Source organism: Ixodes scapularis, unplaced genomic scaffold, assembly GCF_016920785.2.
Source record: "Ixodes scapularis isolate PalLabHiFi unplaced genomic scaffold, ASM1692078v2 PGA_scaffold11__112_contigs__length_91849675, whole genome shotgun sequence".
Taxonomy (NCBI): Eukaryota; Metazoa; Arthropoda; class Arachnida; order Ixodida; family Ixodidae; genus Ixodes; species Ixodes scapularis.
In genome coordinates, this window is record NW_024609837.1 from 29,418,654 (window position 1) to 29,440,934 (window position 22,281).

The following is a 22,281-nucleotide window of genomic DNA, read 5'->3' on the forward strand; positions in this document are numbered from 1 at the left end:
TACAGACGCTTTGCAGCAGTTGTGCACTGGCGCCGCCATAACTGACCTTCAGTTTTTCTGTCCTCCGTTTACTTCGCTTTATTATTATCATAGAGGGCCAGGTTATTGCCATTTCTGATTCTACTGTGTCCTTTTCTCCAGCATTGGCCTTTATGGAAGCACTTCAGCGCCCGTTTCAGTGACCCAGTATCTTGGTACGACAAGAGAAGGTCAGCAATGGCGGATGTAATCTCACGTGTGTACAAAGCGTCTCTAGCTTTAACTCTGTGGCACTCTTATATGCCATGCACGAATTCAAAACAACAAAAATGAATAAGTTCTTGAACCACCATAATGAAGAAGCTTGCGTTTATTTTCACTTGGCAAAAGTTCGCGATTATAAACAAACATTGCAATTATATTTTATTTTAATGGCCAATCAACGCATTTCATTCTTCTAATTCAGGGGGAATCCTGATTTCCTCCAAACCTTCAGTGATATAACGAGAGAATTCACCACCGGTGAGGAAAGCTTGTAATTTCTTCCGCAGGACGTTTCGAAGATTGCCGTCCCATTTGTTTGAAAGATCGTATCGGGCCGGAGGTTTGGTCACAATAACGTTGTCCATATCTGTCATCGTGTAAGCTCCCCAATGCATTATATATCGTATATAATTCATAGAACGACCATCTGAAACAAAGCATGACTTTAATATATAACATACGCATAACTCGAAATTAATCTCGCGGAAACTCCATAGTGCAGGCAACATTTTCCACAGAGACTTAAAAAGATACTGAACTGAAATTTTGATTTCGCAGAGTAAGGCCGCAGAAGCGTTGCACGAAACGCTACGAACTCCAAAATGTCACTCATCCATCGATATTTCAAACGGATGGACGTATTCTTTGGAAAAGAAGGGCGCGATCAAGCGAGCGCGCTGACATCATTGTTCTCCTGGAAAATTTGAGAATGAGGGCAAGCGGCCTCGCTTTTTTCCTCCTCGCAATTCGGTTCACCAGCTCGACGGGACGCAGCGAGGAGGGGACGGAATGAGAATCGTGACGTGACTTATCTCACCGGCCGTGTTCGATCGACATACCTTTGTCTCAAAGAGAAAAAGTGGAAAAACCGGCGATCGCTTGTTCGCGCTAACGGTGTCGCACTCTGTACGTCTGGAATTAGAATTTTGCAAGGCGTGCAAATAGTAATAATCCTTATGGCCTCGTTCTGTATATTTAAGTCGGCGGAGTCTTTTTGGGAACGTGTTTGCAACCTCGGGCACATAAAAAAATTACAAAGAAAATAAAAAAAAAAAAAACGCACCCCACGGGTCAATGTTACTGGCCGTAATCCTTCCCCAAATAGGAGTGCAGCGGTCGCTCCGACGGGAGAACAGATGTTCTGCATGTCGGTCGCAGATTATAAGCTGCTCCTCACGGATAAATGAAAGCGTACGGGGACGTGAGATCACTGAACTCTGATTAGAATGATTGGTGCATAGACGCAAAGTTCAACGCCTGCGTCCAGCGTTCGCGTTCACCACTGGCGCCGACACACTACCACCGCCCCTTTGGCACAGTGGTATAGTGTGCGACTCATAATCATGGAGTCGTGGGCATCAAAACCGGCTAGTCCAAGTAGCACTTTTAATTTATTTCCATTTGCGTCGGGGCGTGTTCAAAATTTAGTTATCCCTTCTCAGTTAATTACTATTTCTTTTCAACTACGTCTTTTTGTTCAGATTGTCGTCCGAAGTACGTCTTACACATTTCATAGTGGTTTCCGTGGCGTTCCATCACCCTTATTTCGGGGATTATAAATTAGCGTTAGCTGCGTTCGATTTCCTTAAACTTCCAGCACCGGTGCAGAGAAGTCTAGGGAAGTCTACTTCCGGTATGTGTATTGAGATAAGACCGGAAGTACACCGCCCTACACTTTCCCACACTGGTGCAGAAGGGGCAAGTACATCAGACGAGGCTGTTACAAACACATTCTGCTAAAACCAAATGCAAACGGAGAGTTAAGTATGTAAAAATCTTGTTTATTAATTAAGGTGTTTTCTCTTGTTAGAAAAGTTTATCTTTCCAGAGTTGTGTCGACATTGATTTTTTTAGCTTTGTATCTTTGTGTCGGCGTTTTGGAGGGAACATTTGCGGGGACAGAGCGGCTGAGAGGTGGGAGCGGTTCCCCCGCGATCGTTAAGAAACGTCTCGGGTTTCGGGAGTCTGTTCGACAGATCCCTGGGACAGCCCATTCGTGGAGCTGCTTGTTGCTGTTAACCGAGTGTGCCTGGTTATAGATAGTTTTGCCGCTTAGTGTCAAATAGTCGCTTTTTGCCCGGTGTAATATTTCAGCTGTTGGCGCCAGCCAGACTGGGAAAAACGCAGGGAACGACTCTAGACGGAATTTGGTCTTAACGGTTGGAGCGTCAGACTGACAGCTCACCGATCATTGGAGAACAGTGTACCACCTGGGAATGGCGAAATTTGAAGGGATTAGTCGGTTCCTGAGGGGAAAGCAGGCCCCTACGAGCCTACAAAAGGAGTGCCAAGAAGATTCTCACGGATGGAGATTTGAATTTTGGATTCGATTTAGGGAGACTGGGGACTGGGGCCAAGCATCTAGACGAGGCAGGATGGTCTCCCAAGCTCGGACTTGTAACTAGTGTAAATAAATGCACATAGTTCTCTGCAAGCAGTGAGTCAACCCCCCGTCACTCAGCGAAGTTCGCGCCACCACGCTGCAGACCATCGGGGCGGAACGTGCCTCCCGCTCCGCCGGGAGGACCAACAACTTAACTCGGAGTGACATACTTAAATTTATAAGATGCGTGCAATAGCAAAAAAAGAAAAAAATGGAGTGAAATTAAGTGCTGACATGGGAAGCCCGTATAACCGTATTTACTGCTCGGCGTGATGGTAGCCATATTCACTATGTACAAAACCGTTTCTACCTGCCGCAATATAGATAACGTGTTAGACGTATCAATAGGAAGTTTTCGTAGACCGCGTTTCCCCCTCCGATAAGCCCTCCGCAACGAAGAAGCAGCTACTGCGCCTGCGCTCCGAAGGCCTTGGCTGTAGAGTTCCGGGTATCGTAGTGGAGGGCGTTGCAGGACGGCGAAAACGATCTACGAAAACTCCCTAATGTATCTGACACCTCGGAGATAGTGTATACACTTCAGAAAATAAAAATAAAATATTAGCATGCGAAATACAAACCTTCATAAAACATCACTATCCCTCTTGTTTCCACACGGACTATGTACTGTTTCTCATCGTCCAACCGAGGAAGTGTTACCTTGAAGTTGTCAAATTTGACGGGACACCGAAGCGCGTAGACTCGCTGACTCCATCTGGTGTCGCACTCTCCATTTCCTTTAAGCTTATAGTGCAATCCAATACCCTTAGCGAAGTTGTCGCTTCCGAGAGGAATGAAGGTGCCATTTTCATCCTGTAGGCTTGTGCCTAGAGATATATTCCAGCCTTCCCCGAGGTGTCTGTATAGGTTCCGCTGAGTCCGGAAGAGAACCTCGTCGATGAAATCTTCGAAGCTGAGTTTTTGAAGAGAACATAGACCTAGAGATAATATCGGGACTGCTTTACAAGGCGGTTGACAATGCTTCTAGTAACTTATGACTATACACCAACATGGTGCTTACTAAAAGCATGGTGCCTGCAGCGCCTCTCCGACTGGTGAGTGTAGCGTCCTACTCCGCCCATACATCAAACGTGGTCCAAAAGTGATCCCAAAGCGGTTGGTCGTAAAAATCCTGGCGAAGAGCACACTTGAACGCAAGTGCCGTTGTCGTTGCGGCGTCCCAACTTCTGGCTGCCGAAGCTTTCGCGGACTCACTGTACAGCGACCTACATCATAACAGACGTCAGCCACAACCCCTACTGGCACACCGCCGGGATCGCGACAGGCGACACCCTTGTATGACGTCACCAGGCGGAAATCGAGGACAATATTTTTGGACGCGGAAAACACACCAGTCGGGCACGCGTTCCAGGCACCATACTAAGAAGCCCGCGTTCGCCCACACAAAGTCAATGCAGTTGTGTGCGCAGAAACAAGATTCGCGTGAGAGGGAGCGTCTGTGAATGCCCAGTACCGACATCACCGACACCGCAGCGGCCTGACGTCAAAGGGTTGAGTTGGGGTATACCCTGTTGCAGGTCAAGAAAAACAGGAAAGGCTCCTCTTACAAAACCATCTTTTCTTTTCATTTTGCAACAACGAACAGGCGAGTCCCTCCTCGCCTCTCTAGCCTTCGCTCTTGTAAAGGGGGGAGAGTGGAAGGCTTTGTGATAGGAGCCTGTTTTGCTTTCAAAACGGTAGCTTTAAAGACCCAACCAGGTGCAATGTTTCTTAACCAAGGCCACCAAACGCCCGTTGGTGAAGCGATGGCGGCTGAGGCGCTCGTGACTGAAGCAATGATGGCTGAGGCGCATGTAGCTGAAGTGCCGGTGGCTGAAGTGCCCGTTGGCTCTAGCGCCCTTCGCTGAAGCGCCGGTCGCGTGAGCTGCTAAGCTTCAGTCGCGTAAGCGCCGGTAGCTGAGGCTGACATGACCTGACGTCCTTGACATCGTCCTCGACGTCGTCCTAGAGGTCCTGGAGGTCGAAAACGCGGTAGTCGTAGATGCCGTTTTTGACACAGTCCTCTCGGACGTTTTGCTAGACGTCGTCCTTGAGGTAGCCCTAGACGTCGTTCTTGACCCTACCGAAACGACCAGTATAACGTTTCGCTAAATGTAATATGGAACAGGACATAAGTCTGGATTTCAGGTTTCCATCAAGACATTCATTTAGATTTCCTGTTCCAAAATCCAGTTAGTGAAAAGTTATACTGTTTTTTTTTTTCGGTAGGGCAACCATTACTAGGACTTCTAGAACAACGTCAAGGATGGTGTCTTCGACACCGCCCTTGACGTTGTCTTAGAAGTCGTCCTAGAGGTCGTTTTGGAGGTCGTCCTAGATGTTGTTCGTGACGTCGTCCTCGATGTCGACCTATGGCCAATTCGTCTGGGCCCGCATCGCACCGGTGCAGTGCGGTTCGTGATACACGGAAGGCTAGAGGGTAGAGGGAAGCTTGCTTCTCTCCCCACCAGTCTTTCGTGTACTAAAGTGGAAAGAGTTTACTGCACTGGACGGGTGCGGTGTGCCCCAGACGAATCGGCCATTAGACACCGTCCTTGACGCCGTCCTAGATGTGTGTACGCTTTATTAGAACCATTTCATCACCGTACCTTTTCCTTTCCTAACGGTTTTCACAAACGATGTTCCCGTAAAGCTACCGCATTTCATCGCGCTTGGTAGAATGAACAAATCTACAACAATTTTTCTGACCTGCAACTGGGTAACCAAGCATGTTTAGTAAACGACGAAATGAGAAAAAAAAACGCAATCTCTGATGTGAACTACATCAATAATCTACTAATGTACGTTGCTGGGATATTTGATTCATCTCCATAATGATACTCCCGGATTCGGAAAATAAATTAAGAAAAACTGGCAACCACTCAGAGTTTAAAAACACAGCTACTGCTTTTACTTCACAAAATCACATTTACACAATCGTCCACCCTCACCGAAGGTTGCACATCCACATCTTCGCAAATAATTTTTTTCCTCACTCCCCAGTTTAATATTATGGAGTTATATAAGTAGAACATAGCGCAAAAAAGACAGGGACACGAAGTGAACAAAATAGCGCTTGTCCTGTTTACTTCGTGCCCCTGTCTTTTTGCGCTATTTTATATTTTTAGCTTCATAATAATAAACTGGGGAGTGAGGAAAAATATTAATTGTGAAGAAGTGTTAGCATAACCTCGATTGTGTAAATTTGACTTCGTGAAGTAAAAGCAGTAGCTGTGTTTTGAAGCTGTGAGTGGTTGCCCATTCTTCTTAATTTTTTCCTAGTCTGGGGGTATCATTATGGAGATAATTAACTCTCTGAAAAATTAAGAGTTTAAGAGTTTACCGTATGGCCGAAGTCTCCGCTCTAAATAGTTTGTTAGGCCTCAGATGGAAAAACATTTCGATGTAGTAAGAAGCACCGCTATACAAATAACTCTACTCTCTACCTTGCAACGTACTGGCGTTTAAATATTGAAAAACATTTTACCTCGGGCAATGCTACGAACACAACATAAATCCAATGCAACATTAATTAGAATGCATTTTCATTTGAAAACAGTGCGGTATGATTAGCTAGATGAATTTTAGAAACCTAATAAATATTATATTAAAAAATATATATAAACCATAACAAATCATGGTTTCCAAGCACTAGCCAGCAAAATACTTTCGAAAGTTAAATTGTGCTTTATCTCGGTCGCCACGCCCCCCCCCCCCTTCCCTCCCTCCCCTCCCCCCCCCCCCCCCCCCCCACACACACACACAATCAAGGAAGTTATTTTGAAGATCGTTATTCTTCCTGAAGCGAAGTCACTTTGAAGTGACTTCCCTTCAAAAGTCACACCTTGATTTTTTGACCCTGCAGTCCTGTTGCGGGCAAGGTATTTAAGTTTTGGTATGTACCAAAAACTGCTGTCTGACCAGCACAAAATAATTTAGCTATTGTGTATAACTCTACGTACCGGTAAGCTGATAGATGAAGATCACACAGAGCAAAATATTTGACCTCATGACTCAGCAGTCAGCACCCTCTTTTCCCGTAGTGCTTGAACTTCAGGTATACTATATCTACAAAAAAATGTCATATTTTGAATTAAAATTAATGCACGTTTCTGCTTTTGAGATTTTTGTTTTTCGCGTTACATTCAATTAGGCCGTTTAGAAATGAATACACTAAAACCGGACCTGACAATTGCGGCATTCGTGTTTGACTTACATTATAAAACTTTTCTAAATCTATGCAAATATTGGCCTTTCTGGATATCCTATCAAGCTGGATAATTACTGTTTTATATGTTAGACGTTGTAAATATTGGTCGCAGCTTCTTTACTTCTGTCAGTTTGTGATTGCGGCCAAGACATTATGTTTTAATCTACAAGCTCTCTGAAATTTTAATTTTAAGGCGAAACCCTTACTTGCCCCATTGAGCGAAAATTCGGAGCAGATGGCCACAAAAATGCGATTGCGCGGATACGCGCCGCTCAAACCTGTGCTGAAGGACGACGCTATCCTTGGCGTCGTCCTTGCGGTCGTCGTAGAAGTCGTCCTAAACCTCTAGGACGACCCCAATTGTCACAATACGTGAAAAACAAGGGTTGTAGGCATTGTAGGCGTTGTTCGCGAAAGATGGCAATAAAAAAAGCATTTTACAACTCCCTGCAACGCCGAATTGGAGCGCAGCTCTTGAGGAGGAGGAGGAAAAGGTACTGAGGGAAGCGTCCCTCCTCCTCCTCCTTCTTCTCCTCCTCCTCCCCTCATTCTTTAATATGCTCTGGGGGGTCACCTGACCTCGGGGGGAGGGGGTCACGTGACCTCGGGGGTGTGTCACGTGACTTCGGGGGGGGGGGTCACGTGACCGTGGGGGGGGGGGGTCACGTGACCTTGGGGGGGATACGCGACCTTTAGGTGAACTTGGGAGGGGTCACGTGACCTGGGGGGTCACGGGACCTTGAGTGACCTTGAAGGATCACGTGACCTTGGGGTGACCTTGGTTACGCCGACGCCGACGCCGCTCAAGCCGGAAACGGGCGCCTAAGAGCTGCGCTCTAAAATACGTCATCTCGCGTCATAAGCGTGATCTCATCAAGCGTGATCACACGTCATCAGCGCGATGTCACCGACGGAGCGCCGTTTGCAAAAGGTGCGCTTCGGACTTCATCTGTGCTCATTCTGTGCTTTGTGCGATGGACTGTGAGGCGACCGCGTGTACATCTACGTCAAATACGCCACAGCCTCCTTAAGTGTCCTTGTCTAGGCATCGTTCTCGACGTCGTCCTAGAGGTCGTCCTAGAAGTCGTCATAGACGTCTTTCTTGACGCCTTTCTAGAGGTCGTCCTAGAGGTCGTCCTAGAAGTCGTCATAGACGTCTTTCTTGACGCCTTTCTAGACGTCGTCATAGAGGTCATCCTAGAAGTCGTCATTAAGGTCGTCCTCAAGGTCGTCCTTGAGTGACATTCGCCTTCCCGCACGTAAGCAGTCTTAAGTGTACTCGTGTAATATTTTTGCGTTGCACAAATGTGAGGTTTTAACAATACTGTAAGGTCTGGCGTCATTGTTTATCGCTTTCTCGGCGTGCTCTATGTGTTGCCGGGCGCCGCCACCTTCGCTTTCGTGACTAATGCATCCCCGTAAAGAGATTGCCCTTTGCGGGAAGCTGGCCGGGGTGTCATGTTTCCTCTCCGTGCTCTGATGGATGGACGAGCAGCATTGCATTCCGGAGTGCCAAGGTTGTATGAGAGTTGCGCAAGACCTGATATCAGAACCGACGAATGGCAAAGCCTCTGAAGGAGTGACGTTAGTTGCGGAAAATAGCAAAGCCTCTGAAGAAATGATGTCAGTTTTGACGAATGGCGCTGGAGAAAAGTGATGACAGTGTTCGGAGCTTTTTTTCTATGTTCTTTCATTTGGGAAGATTGTAAGCAGCGCGTATGCGCTGGTCTTTAAGCGTTGTCTTGACTGAAAAAGGGGTTCTTGTCTGGAGCTAGGTGGGCAGGCCTCACCTCGAGTAGCCGCGGAGAGGGTCCGCGGGGCGGCCAGAAAGTTCCCTTCCTGCTTTGTAAAAGGTGCTGTATCGTGATTCCCTGTATATAAAGTATACCTACCCCATACCAAACCTCACCGAGCCTTCTCGCTGATGACATCGGGGGTCCGTGGCGCATTGAGAAGATTAAAGAACCATCTACTAATACTGAATAATTATTAAGAATTTCAACCGACATAAATAAAACGATGCTTGAAATATCATTTCAAAGGATTAAAATGTCACTTCGTTTGCAACTGGATTTGGAAAGAACGCGCACCTTATACTTGGTACGCGTCCCCCAACTCATTGTTACAGTGATGATGAAAATGATTTACTGTATAGTGAAGGAAATATGAAATAGATATATTGTCGTTAGCCCTTCAAAACGTGCACCCCGACATCGTCTTTTTATTTTTTTTTTTTTTTTTTTTTTGCTGCCTGCCACATTTGTTTTTGACCTGCCACATTCCGAGAGGCCTTGATGATCCGCTTCTGGTGCCGCCAAGGGAGATTCCGCTGAGTCAGCCGAAAATGCTGGGGTTCCACAAACTTCTTCTTAGGCAGAGCCCAAAGTAGCTCATATCCATCTGGAGCTCACTCATATATATGAGTGACCTCCGGACGGTATCTCGGTAGATGCGGTGCTGGAGCTTCTGACGTGCTATCTGAAGGCAACTGTGGTTAACTTTAATGGTGACTGTTATATACAGCGGAAAGGTGGGTGCATTGGTTCGGCGGTGGCTACAGTGTTGACTGAGTTTTATCTTAACACTCATGACAAGAAAATAGCAGATTTTGTTGGATCTTTGGGTGTTGAAGGGGTTTTGGTTCAGAGGTTTGTTGATGACATCTTGGTTTGTGCTCCGAATCAGCTTTCTGCTACTGAGATCCATGACCTTATTTTACCGCTGCACCGGAATTGAAATTCACCTCTGAGTCAGCGAAAGATGGAAAGTTAGAGTTTTTGGACTTGCAACTATTGAATAAAAAGGGGATTTGCTGGTCTTATGGGAGGGAAAGCGTGCAGAGGTTTCTTTCTAGATGGAGTGCTCATTCTAAACATGTTAAAACGGGGGGGGGGGGGGGGGGGGGGTGAGATCACTAATTGGCAGTGCACTGAAGAAATCTTGTTTTCATGTGTTACGAACACTTTCGCCGTTCAAATCAACTGTCTACTGTCGGCGGGTTATAGTTTAGATTTTATCGTTTCTAGTGCGTGTAGACTACTTGTACGCACATCGGTGACCGCTAAGAGGGTTCAAGGTGGAACCTTTGCTGTGATTCCTTATTTTCGTGGTTCTTCTCATAGCCTAAAAGCTTTGAATGCAAACTTTAACGTAAATGTTATTCTTAAGACGGACTTTCGTTGAGACAAGCTCACCCCATTTGCCTTCAGACGTGTGGGATGTTGCGGAAGAAAACACAGAGATCCCTCAGTCTCCTGTGTCACAGAGGTGGTCTACAAGATCCCCTTTGACTGCGGATTGTGTTATGTTGGTCAGACAGGGCGTTGTTTGAATGACCGTCTTACGGAACATGAAAGGAGTGTAAAAAATAGGGTCCAGAGTTCTGAGTTGGCAAATCATGTTAGTTCTTGTAATTTTTGTTCCCTTCCTTGGGATGAAACTTCCGTTCTGTGTAACGAAAATAATTGTTTAGAAGCCTAATTAAGGAGACTTTTCCGCATTCGCGAGTGTTTTTGCTTGTGTGAGAGGGCTTTGTAAACTTGAAGGGGGGGGGAGGGAGAGGGGGAGGGGGAAGCAAATCGGGAAGCTTTTGCTTGGAAGTAGGAAATGGAGATTAGGCTTTAGCGTTTTGAAGGTCGCCTTCCCTGTTGACCTTGGGGTTGTTGTTCGGGTGGTCGGCTCCCTTTCCGAAAGTGCTGGAGCCGGGGAGTGGCTCAGGCTGTCTGGGGCGAACTCGTTGGTCCTCTTGTTCATGCGTTTGAGTTATTTTTGCCCTTTCTCTTTTCCTTTTGTCTGAAAGTCTATTTATTGGTGTACTCATATCAATAAAATTCAGCTGCGTCTGAGATTTTGTTGTGTTCGTCCGTTTTTTTTTTTTATCGTTCCCCATCTCAGGGTTTACAAGATATCGAAAAAATATCACCTCTGAAAGCACGCACTGAGTGGAAATCGCATTGTCGCTAGCCTCGCACAAAGCGGAAGAAGGGGGAGATCGAGAGCGTTCTCGTAAAGAAGATTTCATCAAGCCTTACTGCAGCACATGGAGTCATGGATGAGCCTGGGGCCTCGGTACAAAGCTGCAACATCTGTCCGGAGTTGTTCAGCGACCTGAGATATGCGTTCGATTCTTCTGATTCGGGTACCAAGAACGATGCCGTCTCCTGACCTTAATCCCGAGGAATCTCTCCCAGCAAGCGATACAAAAGATGATTCCTTCAGTAACTCGCCACCTGATCCAAACAGCAAGGAAGAACCAAGAGACACTCGGCGCGTGGTCAAAGCCTGATCCCTACACAAGAATGAGGCTGAGTCAAGTGGACATTCAGGCGGCAGTGAATTATTACACTAGAGATAAACTCAACTGCTCCTAACAAAGCCCGAAGAGAAAAAAAATATGTGTCAAAACGTTTTAGGACAACGTGTATTTGTGAAAGATTCCGGTTGTTTAAGGCGGTTCACCCTGACACGGCCATTGGGCTCACCAAGGTCTACTCAGTGAGGCAAAAGTGAGTGCTGTGCATATCTTGGCACGATGTTTGCGTGTGTACGTCTTGCGCTAACATCAAACTAAGTGTTTGTGTCGTAGGAAAAGCCACTGAAATAATAAGAAGTGCTGAAGACATTCGTGAATTGACGATGTGTGACATTCCATCTACGAAGTGTTTCCTCGGCCAGCGTAGCTCATGCCCAACAGCTAAAGCTCTTACTGCACCTGGCCTGGAAATTCCAGATGATGATGAAGTGTTGTACGCGGCCTAGGAAAAAGGAGAGCTGACAAGAAAAAGACAAAGGTAATGTCCCGCTCCATTTTGATTTCGCAGAAAACTGGACAGTTTTACTGCCTGAAGAGGTTCAGTCGGATCATTGGCAAAAGACGCAAGTTTCGATCTTCACATGCGTGGGGACAACTAGAAAAGGAACGCATAGCTGCGCCCTCATCAGTGATGACACCATCCATGATTCCGCCCATGCATGCTACGCCGTTGCGAAAATTCACCAGTGGCTTGAGGACGTTGCTCCGATGTACGCGCATGTGACGTACGTCAACGACGGTGCGGAAAGTCATTTTATGAACCGGTATCAACTCCATGAGCTCACGAAAACCAAGTACCTGTCGGTCATATGGCTATTTTCAGCTACTGGGCATGGCAAGAACGCCTGCGATGCGATTGGAGGCCTTGTCAAAAACCATGCAACTCTTTTCAATCTCCGGGAGCCTGCCACATCAGCTATGAAGTGTGCGTCAGATATGGTGAACCTGTTCAAGACAAAATTACCGAATGTGGCACTAATTCACTTGACAAGGCCTGACCTGCGGGTGGTCAGGAAAATGAAAACGAGAGACTGGCATTCCGTCCGGCCCGTGCTTGGAATTCAATCCTGGCACTTCTGGCAGTGAACACGCGTCAACCCTTAGCGGCCCGAATCGCTAGTATCAAGAACTTGAGCGTCAACAAAGCATCCACTTCGGAAATAAGACTCGCTTCCACTAGCGTCTGTGGGCAGATTCGTGCAAAGCGGCCACAACAAAGCTCATAAAAATCTGATGACAAAGAATTATAAAAACAATTTTACACAAAGGGTACCCTTCAGTATTTATTTTCTCTTCGCGTTTGATGGCCTGTGGGTACCTTTTCAAAAACGCACTCCAACTCCGTGGTGTGAAACGGCTCTGAGTTTTTCATGTCCGTCTGAAGGCGACTGCGCACGGAGGGAAGAAACCTGACCCTCAGACCCGGTCGGCGCGCCCCGCTGGTTACACCCACGCTCGCCACATGTTTATCCCAGACGTGGACGGATGCGTCCACGTCTGAGATAAACATGTGTTAAGGGGAGCCGCTTCGGTCATTTCCTTTACGTGACGTGCGCAAAGACCTTACATGCCGTCTATTGAAAACAGGCCCTGCGAAGCATGCGACATGAGAGAGCCTCTCGATCGCCCCGGAGAGTACGGATTTTCTTCGACTCTTCAAAACCAACGACCGCCAATGTGCCGTCAATTGGTTCACCGCTTTTTCTGGATAGTTTATTCCGGTCAAAAGTCACTGTACTTCTGGGTCACGACAAAAGCCTCTGTTTTGGTTTTCAGTGGGGACTTGTGCTTTGCGACTCTTAGGGACACGAGGTTGTGTTTCTATACCAGTTAAACGTTCTAAGTTCGTACATTTGATAAGAGGATGGGTGAGGGGAATGAGGGAGGGGCGCAGTACAAGCGTCAATGCTTTCCAGCTTCCACGTCCAGGGCTTAGAGGTTTTAACACATGCACCTTCATTCAAGTGACACTTGTACGTTTGTCGAGGCCACAGTTCGTATTATCAATACCCAGGATATTAATGACAAATCCAGGTGATTAAATATTTGTTTTTGAGACACGCGACTTTTTATGAATTTATGATACTTTTGCGTTGGCGGATGTTATTTTTTATATTCTGAAATTTTTCTGAAGTTAAAACACGGCAAAATTAATTTTCGAATTTCAAAGAATTCGTAATCTAGCAAAAATAAACTCCTAAAACACCATAATTTTCAACGAAAAAATAAGTCCGAAACACACCTCTTGAATATCACAAAAAAATAAACTCGGAAAACACGGAACCCGACATATAAGGGCGCAAAACAAAGAACGGAGCTCAGAAATTAAATGACATCTCTTACCGGGTTTCGAGGTAAGAATTCAGTAGTCGCGCAAAAATCAGAGGTCCGTGATACGAAGCTTCGGTGCACCGAATAGACTATTCCCAAAATATGCTCCAAGGAAGACCTTCGAGCGTATATATAGGAATTTCCGACGCCCCCGCGTTCTTGTTTTGTTTTTGTTTTTTGTTTTTGCATTCCTGCGTTTTAATGTACGTCACGCAAAAAAGAACCTACGCATAGAAGGAGTTGTTTTCGGTGGCTCGACGTTTTGCTATTTAAGAACACAAAGAATGCAGCAGAACAATCACAAAGCAGGGAACGTATCGGCTTTGTTCTATTAATTTTTTTTTACTTGTGTGTTGGATACACAATGAAATGCGCATGCGTAGACCGATCTCACTAACCGTTCGGCGCTTGCGCGATGCCGTCCTAACTTTAGTTCACGAGAGGCAGACGGTCGTGCCTGCGAGGGCTCGTGCCGTTTCGCGCTCCACAAGCGCAGACGTCCAGCAAGGTTATTGCACGTGCAGAAAGTCTAAAGTTCCTTCGATACATTGCGCCAGCGGTGGCGTAGTCAAACTGCCTGGTGAGATCGGTCTATTCCCTGCACCGCGGGCCGCAATAAGGGCTCGTGAGAAGCACGTGACTAAGTTCAACAGCAAGTAAAAGGCACGTTCACACAGCACCCTTCTATTACGTCACGTTATGTTCAGGCCCACTCGCACGAGATTGTTACCGCACATTTCCTTAGATCGTTAAGTTCGTTTTTTTTTTTTTTGTAAGTACCGATAAACGCCGAAAGTTGTATTTGGAGCTGGTTTTTATCACAAATCAGGAAAATCTAAATAGTCCGGTTTAAAGCTACCCTAGAACAACTCCCCCGCCCCCCCCCCCCCCCCCCTCCTCAGAAAAAAAAAAAAAGTATTTAGGCAAGAATATAGTGAACTGTACTTCGTTTGATATTAAGTTCAATCGAAGTAAACGCTACGATCTGATGGAACCAATTAAACGGTCATAAAATTTCAACGTCTAGTCACTCGTCGTCTTTGTGGGTTTGCTATCAGCGGCTAAACCAATCACACACAGTGAGTGTGGCGAGATCATACGTTTCTTTGTGTTCGTGATTGCGCAACAAACGTTTTCTTGACAGGCAGATTCGAATAGAATTGCAACCATCGTTCGAGGAGCCTAGAAATTGACTGAAAAGGTCACGTAGACGACGTACATGTTTTATTACTGAGTCTACTAGCGAATACTTTTTTTTTTCATCGTTTTCGGCTTTATCTTTTGGGTTGTTCGGGGAACCACCGCAGGGCCCTTCTGTTCGAAGCGCTAACCGCGGCTAAAGTTAGCCGCAGTACCTCGGAGAGGGATTTTGAAATCACGTGACTGGAAGGGGGGGGGGGGGGGGGCTTAATAGGGATGCGGACAAACATGGCGGTGCCCCTGTGAGTGGGCGCCGATCGCTTTAGAACTAATATGTCGTTGTAGCTGCAATATCGGGCACGTTAGCTTGCAATGAATGGCGCAGGAGGCTTTCGCTTTGCCTTACCTCACTTAAATCGCAAAGCATGAGCAATAACCTCTCCGCATTTTTTAGATTGTCTTTCGATTCTGGCCATTCCTAAGTTTAAATGAACGCGATAATTGTCGGCATGGCAACATCTTTGGAAAGCGGATGTAGCTATGTAGCTATGTGGCGTCAGAAAAGGTGCGTCTACAGTCTACGAGATGCGCGTTAAACATTTGTCTGGGAGGGGGGGCAGGGCAGCTACTGTAAATACCGCAGCAACTGCTGCAACGACTACTACTTCCACAACTATTTCAACTGTAACTATTGCAACACCAACTATTGCAAAAGCTACTATAGCAACGTTGCTACTAAAAGAGCTACTATTGAAACTACTACTACTTGTACTTCTACTACTGCTAAAACTAAAACATGCAGAAGTACAAATAATAACACAGCCCTTACCTTAGCGAATTCAAAGTTTGTTATTTTTCTGCGAATTATGCATCTTTAACACAATTAGACTTGATGCCTCGTAATGCTCCATCAAATGGTGATGAACATTTTACTTAATATGAACGTGCGTGTCAAGCAATTTACGATTGTAAACAGAAACTCTAGTTGACATGTTGACTCATGCACCAGGACGGTGGAGTAACACAGCAAACATGAATATCCTCTCATGAGCATTTGTTCCCCTTAAAAGAATGCTTGCGTATGCACGGTGTACTTAGGCCCTGTATCCAAACGAGCTGCTTAACAGCATTGGTTGATATTTCCTGCGTTCTCACCCTAAAGGTCACTCAAGCTTAAAACCGACGTCAAAAATGATTTTTTTTTATTATACCCGCACTACTCAATATGACATGAGCATGATAACATCATTATTAATTATGACTATTACAAGAGGTGTAAGACTTGATAGAATTTTGTCTGCCGCTGTTCCAATTTTTTCATTTTTTTTGCATACTGCGCCTGGCCTGTGGCAGTGTTTGAGCCCTGACACATGAGAAAGGCTCTGCCATGTTACTGTAAGGTAATCGCCATTTTTTGTTTTGTTTTCGCAACAAACCCTATGGCGCCATCTATTGGGTAGCCCGAGCACACTTCCGGTTCACGTATAATTCCTTTTTTTTTTACGCATCATCTTTTTACTACAAGCGTGAATTACATCCGACATTGTCATAAGCGGTCACTTCCCGAAGATCGCAAACCCACCATCTATATACGGTGGGGTTTGCGAGAAAGTCGCGAGAAAGACACACAGGACACGCGGGAAAGAGCGAATAGCTAAACAAAACCCATTTCCACCTGGTGCAAGCTGTTTGCCTGCCGGGCTCCTTTTCAACCTTCCTCCCAACACCCCAGCACAACCAGGGTTCGTCCTCGCGTGGTATTTGAACCGCGCAGACTTGAATTCTGTTAAGACCAGGGTATCGAACCTAACCCGGACCGAAAACCGGATCAAAACCGTTATTTTTGTAAGGGAAGCGGTACAAAACCGAAACCGAAATCGAACGCTTTATATTGAACCCGAACCGGAACGAAGCCATAATCCGATGGGGCGGTTACCGGTTCAACGAAAGCGGTTCAAGGCCAATTGTGTCAATAATTGGTGTTAATGGGAAAAGTAGCGTGCTTATTTTTCTTATATTGCCAAGACTCCTACATAGTGTCAGATAGTTTTACATTTCCTTCTTATTGCGTACGTAATAAACAAAATGCACCATCACCAAAAGCAGAGACACAAATAGTCCTCATGGTCAGCGAGCTTGGTCAGTTCCCGCCTGTACTTCGTCATCTGGAGAGCTTCAACTTTACTTTGTTTCTTAGATTGAATTGGCGGCGCGGTAGTGGCGGCGGCAATTTCAAAGCACCGCTTGGCCACGAACTAGGGAGTTTTAAAATAGCGCATGATAAAGCTTTGCGTACGCAAAGAATAGCGTCGTCGCCACTGCGCATGCGCCGAACGCTAACCACATTTCGCGTTTTGCGTGCGCTATTTCAGCGCACGCTATTTCTCGGAAATTACGTGCGCACGCATAGGGCCTTTGCGCTCCTCCAGGAGGATTTGTGATGAGAAGTTGGCTAAAGCCAAGACGAGCTCAGTTTAAGAAATGGCGGCCCCCAGGACCATGGCTGCGGCCGCTCTGGCGGCGTCGTGAGCGCGGCGTCGGCGGCATCCTCGCGACTGCTGCTACGCCAACTGCACCCTTGAGCTACCTGTTTCTGTGTCTTACGACACATTTGTTTCCTCTCGTTCCCCTGTCTGCCACTCTGGGGCATAGCTGCGACATGTTACTGGGCGCCGAAAACAGGTAGCATGTCTAAAAGCACGTATGTGCAGAGCAAAACAAACAAACAAATATACAGTGCAAGCAATCCAGCTAGAAATCGTTTTACTGTTTATCAAATCACAGTCCAGCGTGCAATCTCCGCAGCCCAGCACGCGCGTGTTCGTCACTTCGTAAAGCGAGCAAAGCACGCACTATACGTCTGAACACTAAAGATTGCACAGGCGACAAGCTCTTTTTTGGAAAGGTCTATAGACCCATTCACAAATTACGCCCTCTTCTGGTACAGTTTCTGTTGTGTATGCAGCAGATCGGGCAACTGTGAGCGATAGCAGCGCCATCCTCCAGTAGGCGGACGTGGAAGGACTCACTGTTCGCCATTCCGTTCTCTACCTCTTCGACTCTTGTACGCGGGCAAAGTCGGCCTTGTAAATAAACCCGTGTTATGCATACCTAACAATTTGAAATACTGCACAGCTGCGTGTGCAAAAGACACAATAAAAATGGAAAGCCGATCGCTTATATATGGTTCGCCTAAGAACGGTATTATACCAGTAATAGCCTTGCCACATTAATGGTGTCTTTTGCGCACGTCGCTGTGCAGGGTTTTCAGGTCTGCCTGGAGAGCGAGTAGTTTTGGGATGGGTCTATTGCAAGTATCTCGTGCTCACAAAAGGCTACAGGGAGTGCTCTTTCAATATTCAAAGGTCGAGTTAGTAACCGGTTCGAACCGGTTCGCACTTACTAAAACCGGTAACCGGAGTGATATTATGGGGGCTACTCTAAACCGGAACCGAACCGGAACAAAATGCTGTGCTACTGAACCCGAACCGAACCGAAGTGATGACCGGTTCGACACCCTAGTTAAGACAGATTTTTATTTTTGTCCCATGGTAAGCGATCGGGACCACTATATCGACGATTCTACGTTATACGGTTATACCAGGGCTGAGCAGTATTGCGATACAAATGTATCGCGATAGTACGTTGGAGGTACTTTCGAGCATATGCATCTCTGTATCGAGATACATTTGAAAAATGTAGATATGTATCTCAGTAGTGAAATACATTTAAAAGGTATCGTTTGAATCGCGATACTTTGCCAGACTTAGGTATCTCGTTACATTTGTTGCCCTTTTTAAGATAAATTTAAAGGATAAATACATCTGTTTTGTGCAAGTTGCTTTCGAATTTATAACGAGAATCCGCCCGATAACATAATCCAACTCAGTCGCCAACATTAATAAAAAAAAACAAAAAAAACTGTGGTTTAAAAAGGTTACATTAAAGAATAACAAAATCAGCCCCTCTTGCAAAGCCCTCCACTCTTTCCAATTTAGCAGAGAGAACGCTGTAAAGGAGTTGAGTGGAGAAAAAGTGCGGCCCTGTTGTCCAATTTCCCTACACTCTGGGTAACTCAAAATCACATACGACGACAATTTAAGATGCGCCTTTATTGCAAAACAAGGCTCCTTTCGGGCAGACGCCTTATGTCAGGCATGATACGCAGTCTTTACCGTTCTGTAACTATGTGGTTAAACGGCCATGACATGTTTCTTCTAGCGGCATTAATGATAAATAAAGAGTTCCAGGCAAGGGGTAGTGCATAAATTGTTGCAAAAAGAGGAGAACAAGCATAAATTACCATTCCCATTCTCCTCAAACGACACCATCTCCACATAGCACGGTTCGGGAACAAATTTATTTCTATAAGCATCTGTATCTGTATTCCGGAATACTTTATCGCTGTTCCTGCAGAAGTATCTCAGGGATATTCCGTTCCATGAAAGACAAATATATCTTAGTATCTGTATTTGAGCCTTAAAACACATGTATCTCAGTATTCGTATTATCGAATACATTTTGGAATATCTCTGCCCTGAAGTTATACTACGTCTACTGTAGACAGCTGCTTGATGGGCGGATGGAAATGGAATTCAGCTAGTGTTGAGCTTAGCCGAAAAAAATCCAGTGTAAGGTTGCGTAAGCAATGTACGTGTTTTATAATTGTGTTTTCTTATGTATTGTTCTTGAATTTTATTTTACATTTCTTGCGGTATTTTTCCCATCGTCGCTCTAGGCTCGGCGTTGCCGTGGAGGCGAGCACTGCACGCAGCTGTTCCACGAAGGATTCCGAAGCGTTCGTGGAGGGCAAAGCGGACGTTCACGTTGACTGTCAGTCGATCAACGGGTGGGTGTTGGTACTTCCAACCAACCAATATTTGTCCGTTGCTGGCCTGGTTTGAACTGATTGACCTGTTCTAGTGAGAGGGAAACAATATGTCTTCCTACGAAATTTCGAGATTTCCGAGGGAACTGATATATTTTATGTGTTCTTGAGCACCTCATCACGCGTCACCAATTTTATAATGCTCGTTTTAACACAAAATGTGTTTATGATGCTGGATTTCATAGAAACGTGTAGCGCGCGAGTATGGCGAAAAAGCGATACACGCAGGTCATGGCAACATAAAGGATGCATAGCCCGTGCTGCATAAACCTCCAAAGCATACAGAAGGCTACATTGGTCAAACAAATGCATACACGATCACAACTAGAAACACACAATTGAAGCTCAGCGGGAATCGAACCCCGGACCACAAAATGCGTAGACCGACATCGTCGTTTGGTGTCACAGGTAGGAGAGGCAGGTGAACGCAAGAAACTGAACTATGACTTGCCGCCGAAGGTCGCCTGCAGTACGCGACTGTCCGCGGCGAGTAATCCTTCGTCCAGCGCATTTAGTCCGCGGGCGACCATCGGAGACGAGCTATACTTAGGGTACTTGGTCCGCAGTCGACCGTCGGCGCCGAGTTATACTTAGTCCGCAGGGGACCGTCGGCGGCGATTCACACTAATGCAGAGTACTTACACTTCTAGAAAAATGGTTACTATAGTCCCCCATAAAAGAAGGAACGCTGTTGTAACATATGTTCTTTTAGAAAGGGAGAAACTTTCGCCCTGAGAGCAGGGGAACAAAGTTCCTCCTTCGTGTGCATCGCATTACGGCGGCCCCGAATCGAGCAACTCGAGCTCAATAAGGCTCAACGTGGCCACTACGTCTATTGTACGGGGCGAGAGGAACAGGAAATAAAAGCGTAACACGACCTTTCCGCGACCTGTATTTATTTCCAAAGTTGCAACTTGCGTTTCGAAAGCAGTCACTCAGTCTTCTCATCGTCAGCACTGCGATCTTAAACGGAGCTACCCGGTACCCAGTTACTTCGCACACTTTACGTCTTACCTTTGCTATTCCTCGAGCCAAAATTTCCTTCGTCAACCGCACATCGCGAAGCAGTGGTAAGCCAGTCGCGAAACTGAAAGCTGCTCTGAAAAAAAAGCAAATTCTAAGCAGCCTACTTGGCTCATTATTGTATGATAACAAGAAATTATGGCGGAGCGTAAGATAAGGTTTAACCATTTGCTATTAGACGACAGAGTCATTTTCGTTTTCAAAGTAAGATCTGAAATGCATAAAAATAAAATTTGTCTCTCTACCTGCACCACCAAACGGTATAAACAAGTTTAAAAATATTTAAAATAAATAAAAAGGGTTTAATGTAACCAAAAAGGAAATTTGTATTCAACAGTTAACCAACAAAAAAAAGGAGGTAGGCAGCGAAACTACTGAATCAGTTAATGCCTTTGTTTTCTCAGCATGTTTTTATCGAGTAGTTGAAAATATAGTCCATTTAGCTTCGTGTCTCTTGGTCTTGTGTCTTAATTGAGACGACGACCAGTTTTCTTCACTGTCTTTTTGTGCTTGAATTGTTTTTTTTATCGCCCCCCCTGCCCGTTTCGATCTGGATGAGCATCTTACCGGCGTGCGGTCGTGTATCACTACTGTGTGGTGCACATTAAAGACCCCAGGCTAGCCGTTGTACTGCACTGGCTACATTTATCATCTACAGCTGGGAGACTCGTCGCCCGTTGAGGCAGACCAAGTTCTAGGCTGTATAAACATACACACAATCCAATTTTTTCGGGCGGTTATCTTTTTCTCAATATGGTAATATAAAACAAGACACATTTGTATTTTTTGGTTTAATAAAGTATAAATTGTTGTTAATTTTATTAATTAAGGTTTAATTCAAAATTACTATTCCAAACTGTTTTTTTTTTTGTATTCTAAAGCTTAAATTTTGTGATAATAAATTTGAGTATATTTCTTCCCATTGAGTTATGTAGCCATAGCGGTTTATGGTCCGTTCAGCTATAGTGTCACTTTGTTTAAAGAGGTATACTTTCCCCCGAGATCCCTCCAATACACCTCTATGTAATTCAGGAGAAAGTCCTTTTGAGGGCCCCATTTTGTTCCATTTATACAATAAACCAATTCAAAACGAAGTCTTTTTCACGTCTTCGCCCCAAACCACTCCTGGGTACCCTCGGTTTCTGCTTCCCTCCATGTTTTTTTTTAAGAATCAATATCTACTGTATTAAAAACCTATTTCTTCCCCAATATTTCCATTGTCCCTTTATTTTTATTTTTGAATTTTAGTCTCTAAAGTAATATTTATATTACTTCGTTCAATCTCTTACTTGAATCCCATTATAAATTTTTTTTATTTCTTGCTTTGAAGGAGCGATTGCAAAGTTATTTATTAGTTTAATGAATATATCTTTCACACATTTTTACAAAAACAATAACATTGAGACACATTTCTTTTTTTAAAAAGCTGAAAGGAAGCCCGAAGCTACGGAAGTACTTCGCGCCGCCCTACCTAAGTATTGAGGGGTCCTCCATACACGCGATTCTTGATATCTATATCTAATAGAAAGCCATGGTAAGGAATAGGTGCATACCTTGTTGCTACGTGTACTACATAAAAATGCAGCACATGTAGATGTGCTACATTCTTCCGGCATCCCCCTCAGCGCGTTCCTGCAATTAATCGGAGTATATCTTTGGTCAACCATGGCGGAGCATGACAGAAAGTTATACCTACAAAAGTCGGGTGTCTGCATCGGGTCCTGCCTGGCACCTGCGCTCAGCGAGGTCAACCT

The 22,281-nt window shown here is 45.4% G+C and overlaps 1 protein-coding gene and 1 pseudogene across 1 annotated transcript; one reads left to right on the forward strand and one right to left on the reverse strand.

The window, feature by feature from the left end:
* Nucleotides 1-428: 428 nt before the first annotated feature.
* Nucleotides 429-6,634, reverse strand: LOC120846597. The gene is made up of 3 exons (XM_042288956.1): nt 6,586-6,634; nt 3,205-3,561; nt 429-670 (listed from the first exon to the last, which is right to left on the reverse strand). Exons 1-3 carry the CDS (start codon nt 6,632-6,634, stop codon nt 429-431), a joined length of 648 nt encoding a protein of 215 aa, XP_042144890.1.
* A 5,042-nt stretch (nt 6,635-11,676) lies between these two features.
* On the forward strand, nt 11,677-12,309 carry LOC120846599 (annotated as a pseudogene).
* Nucleotides 12,310-22,281: the final 9,972 nt, after the last annotated feature.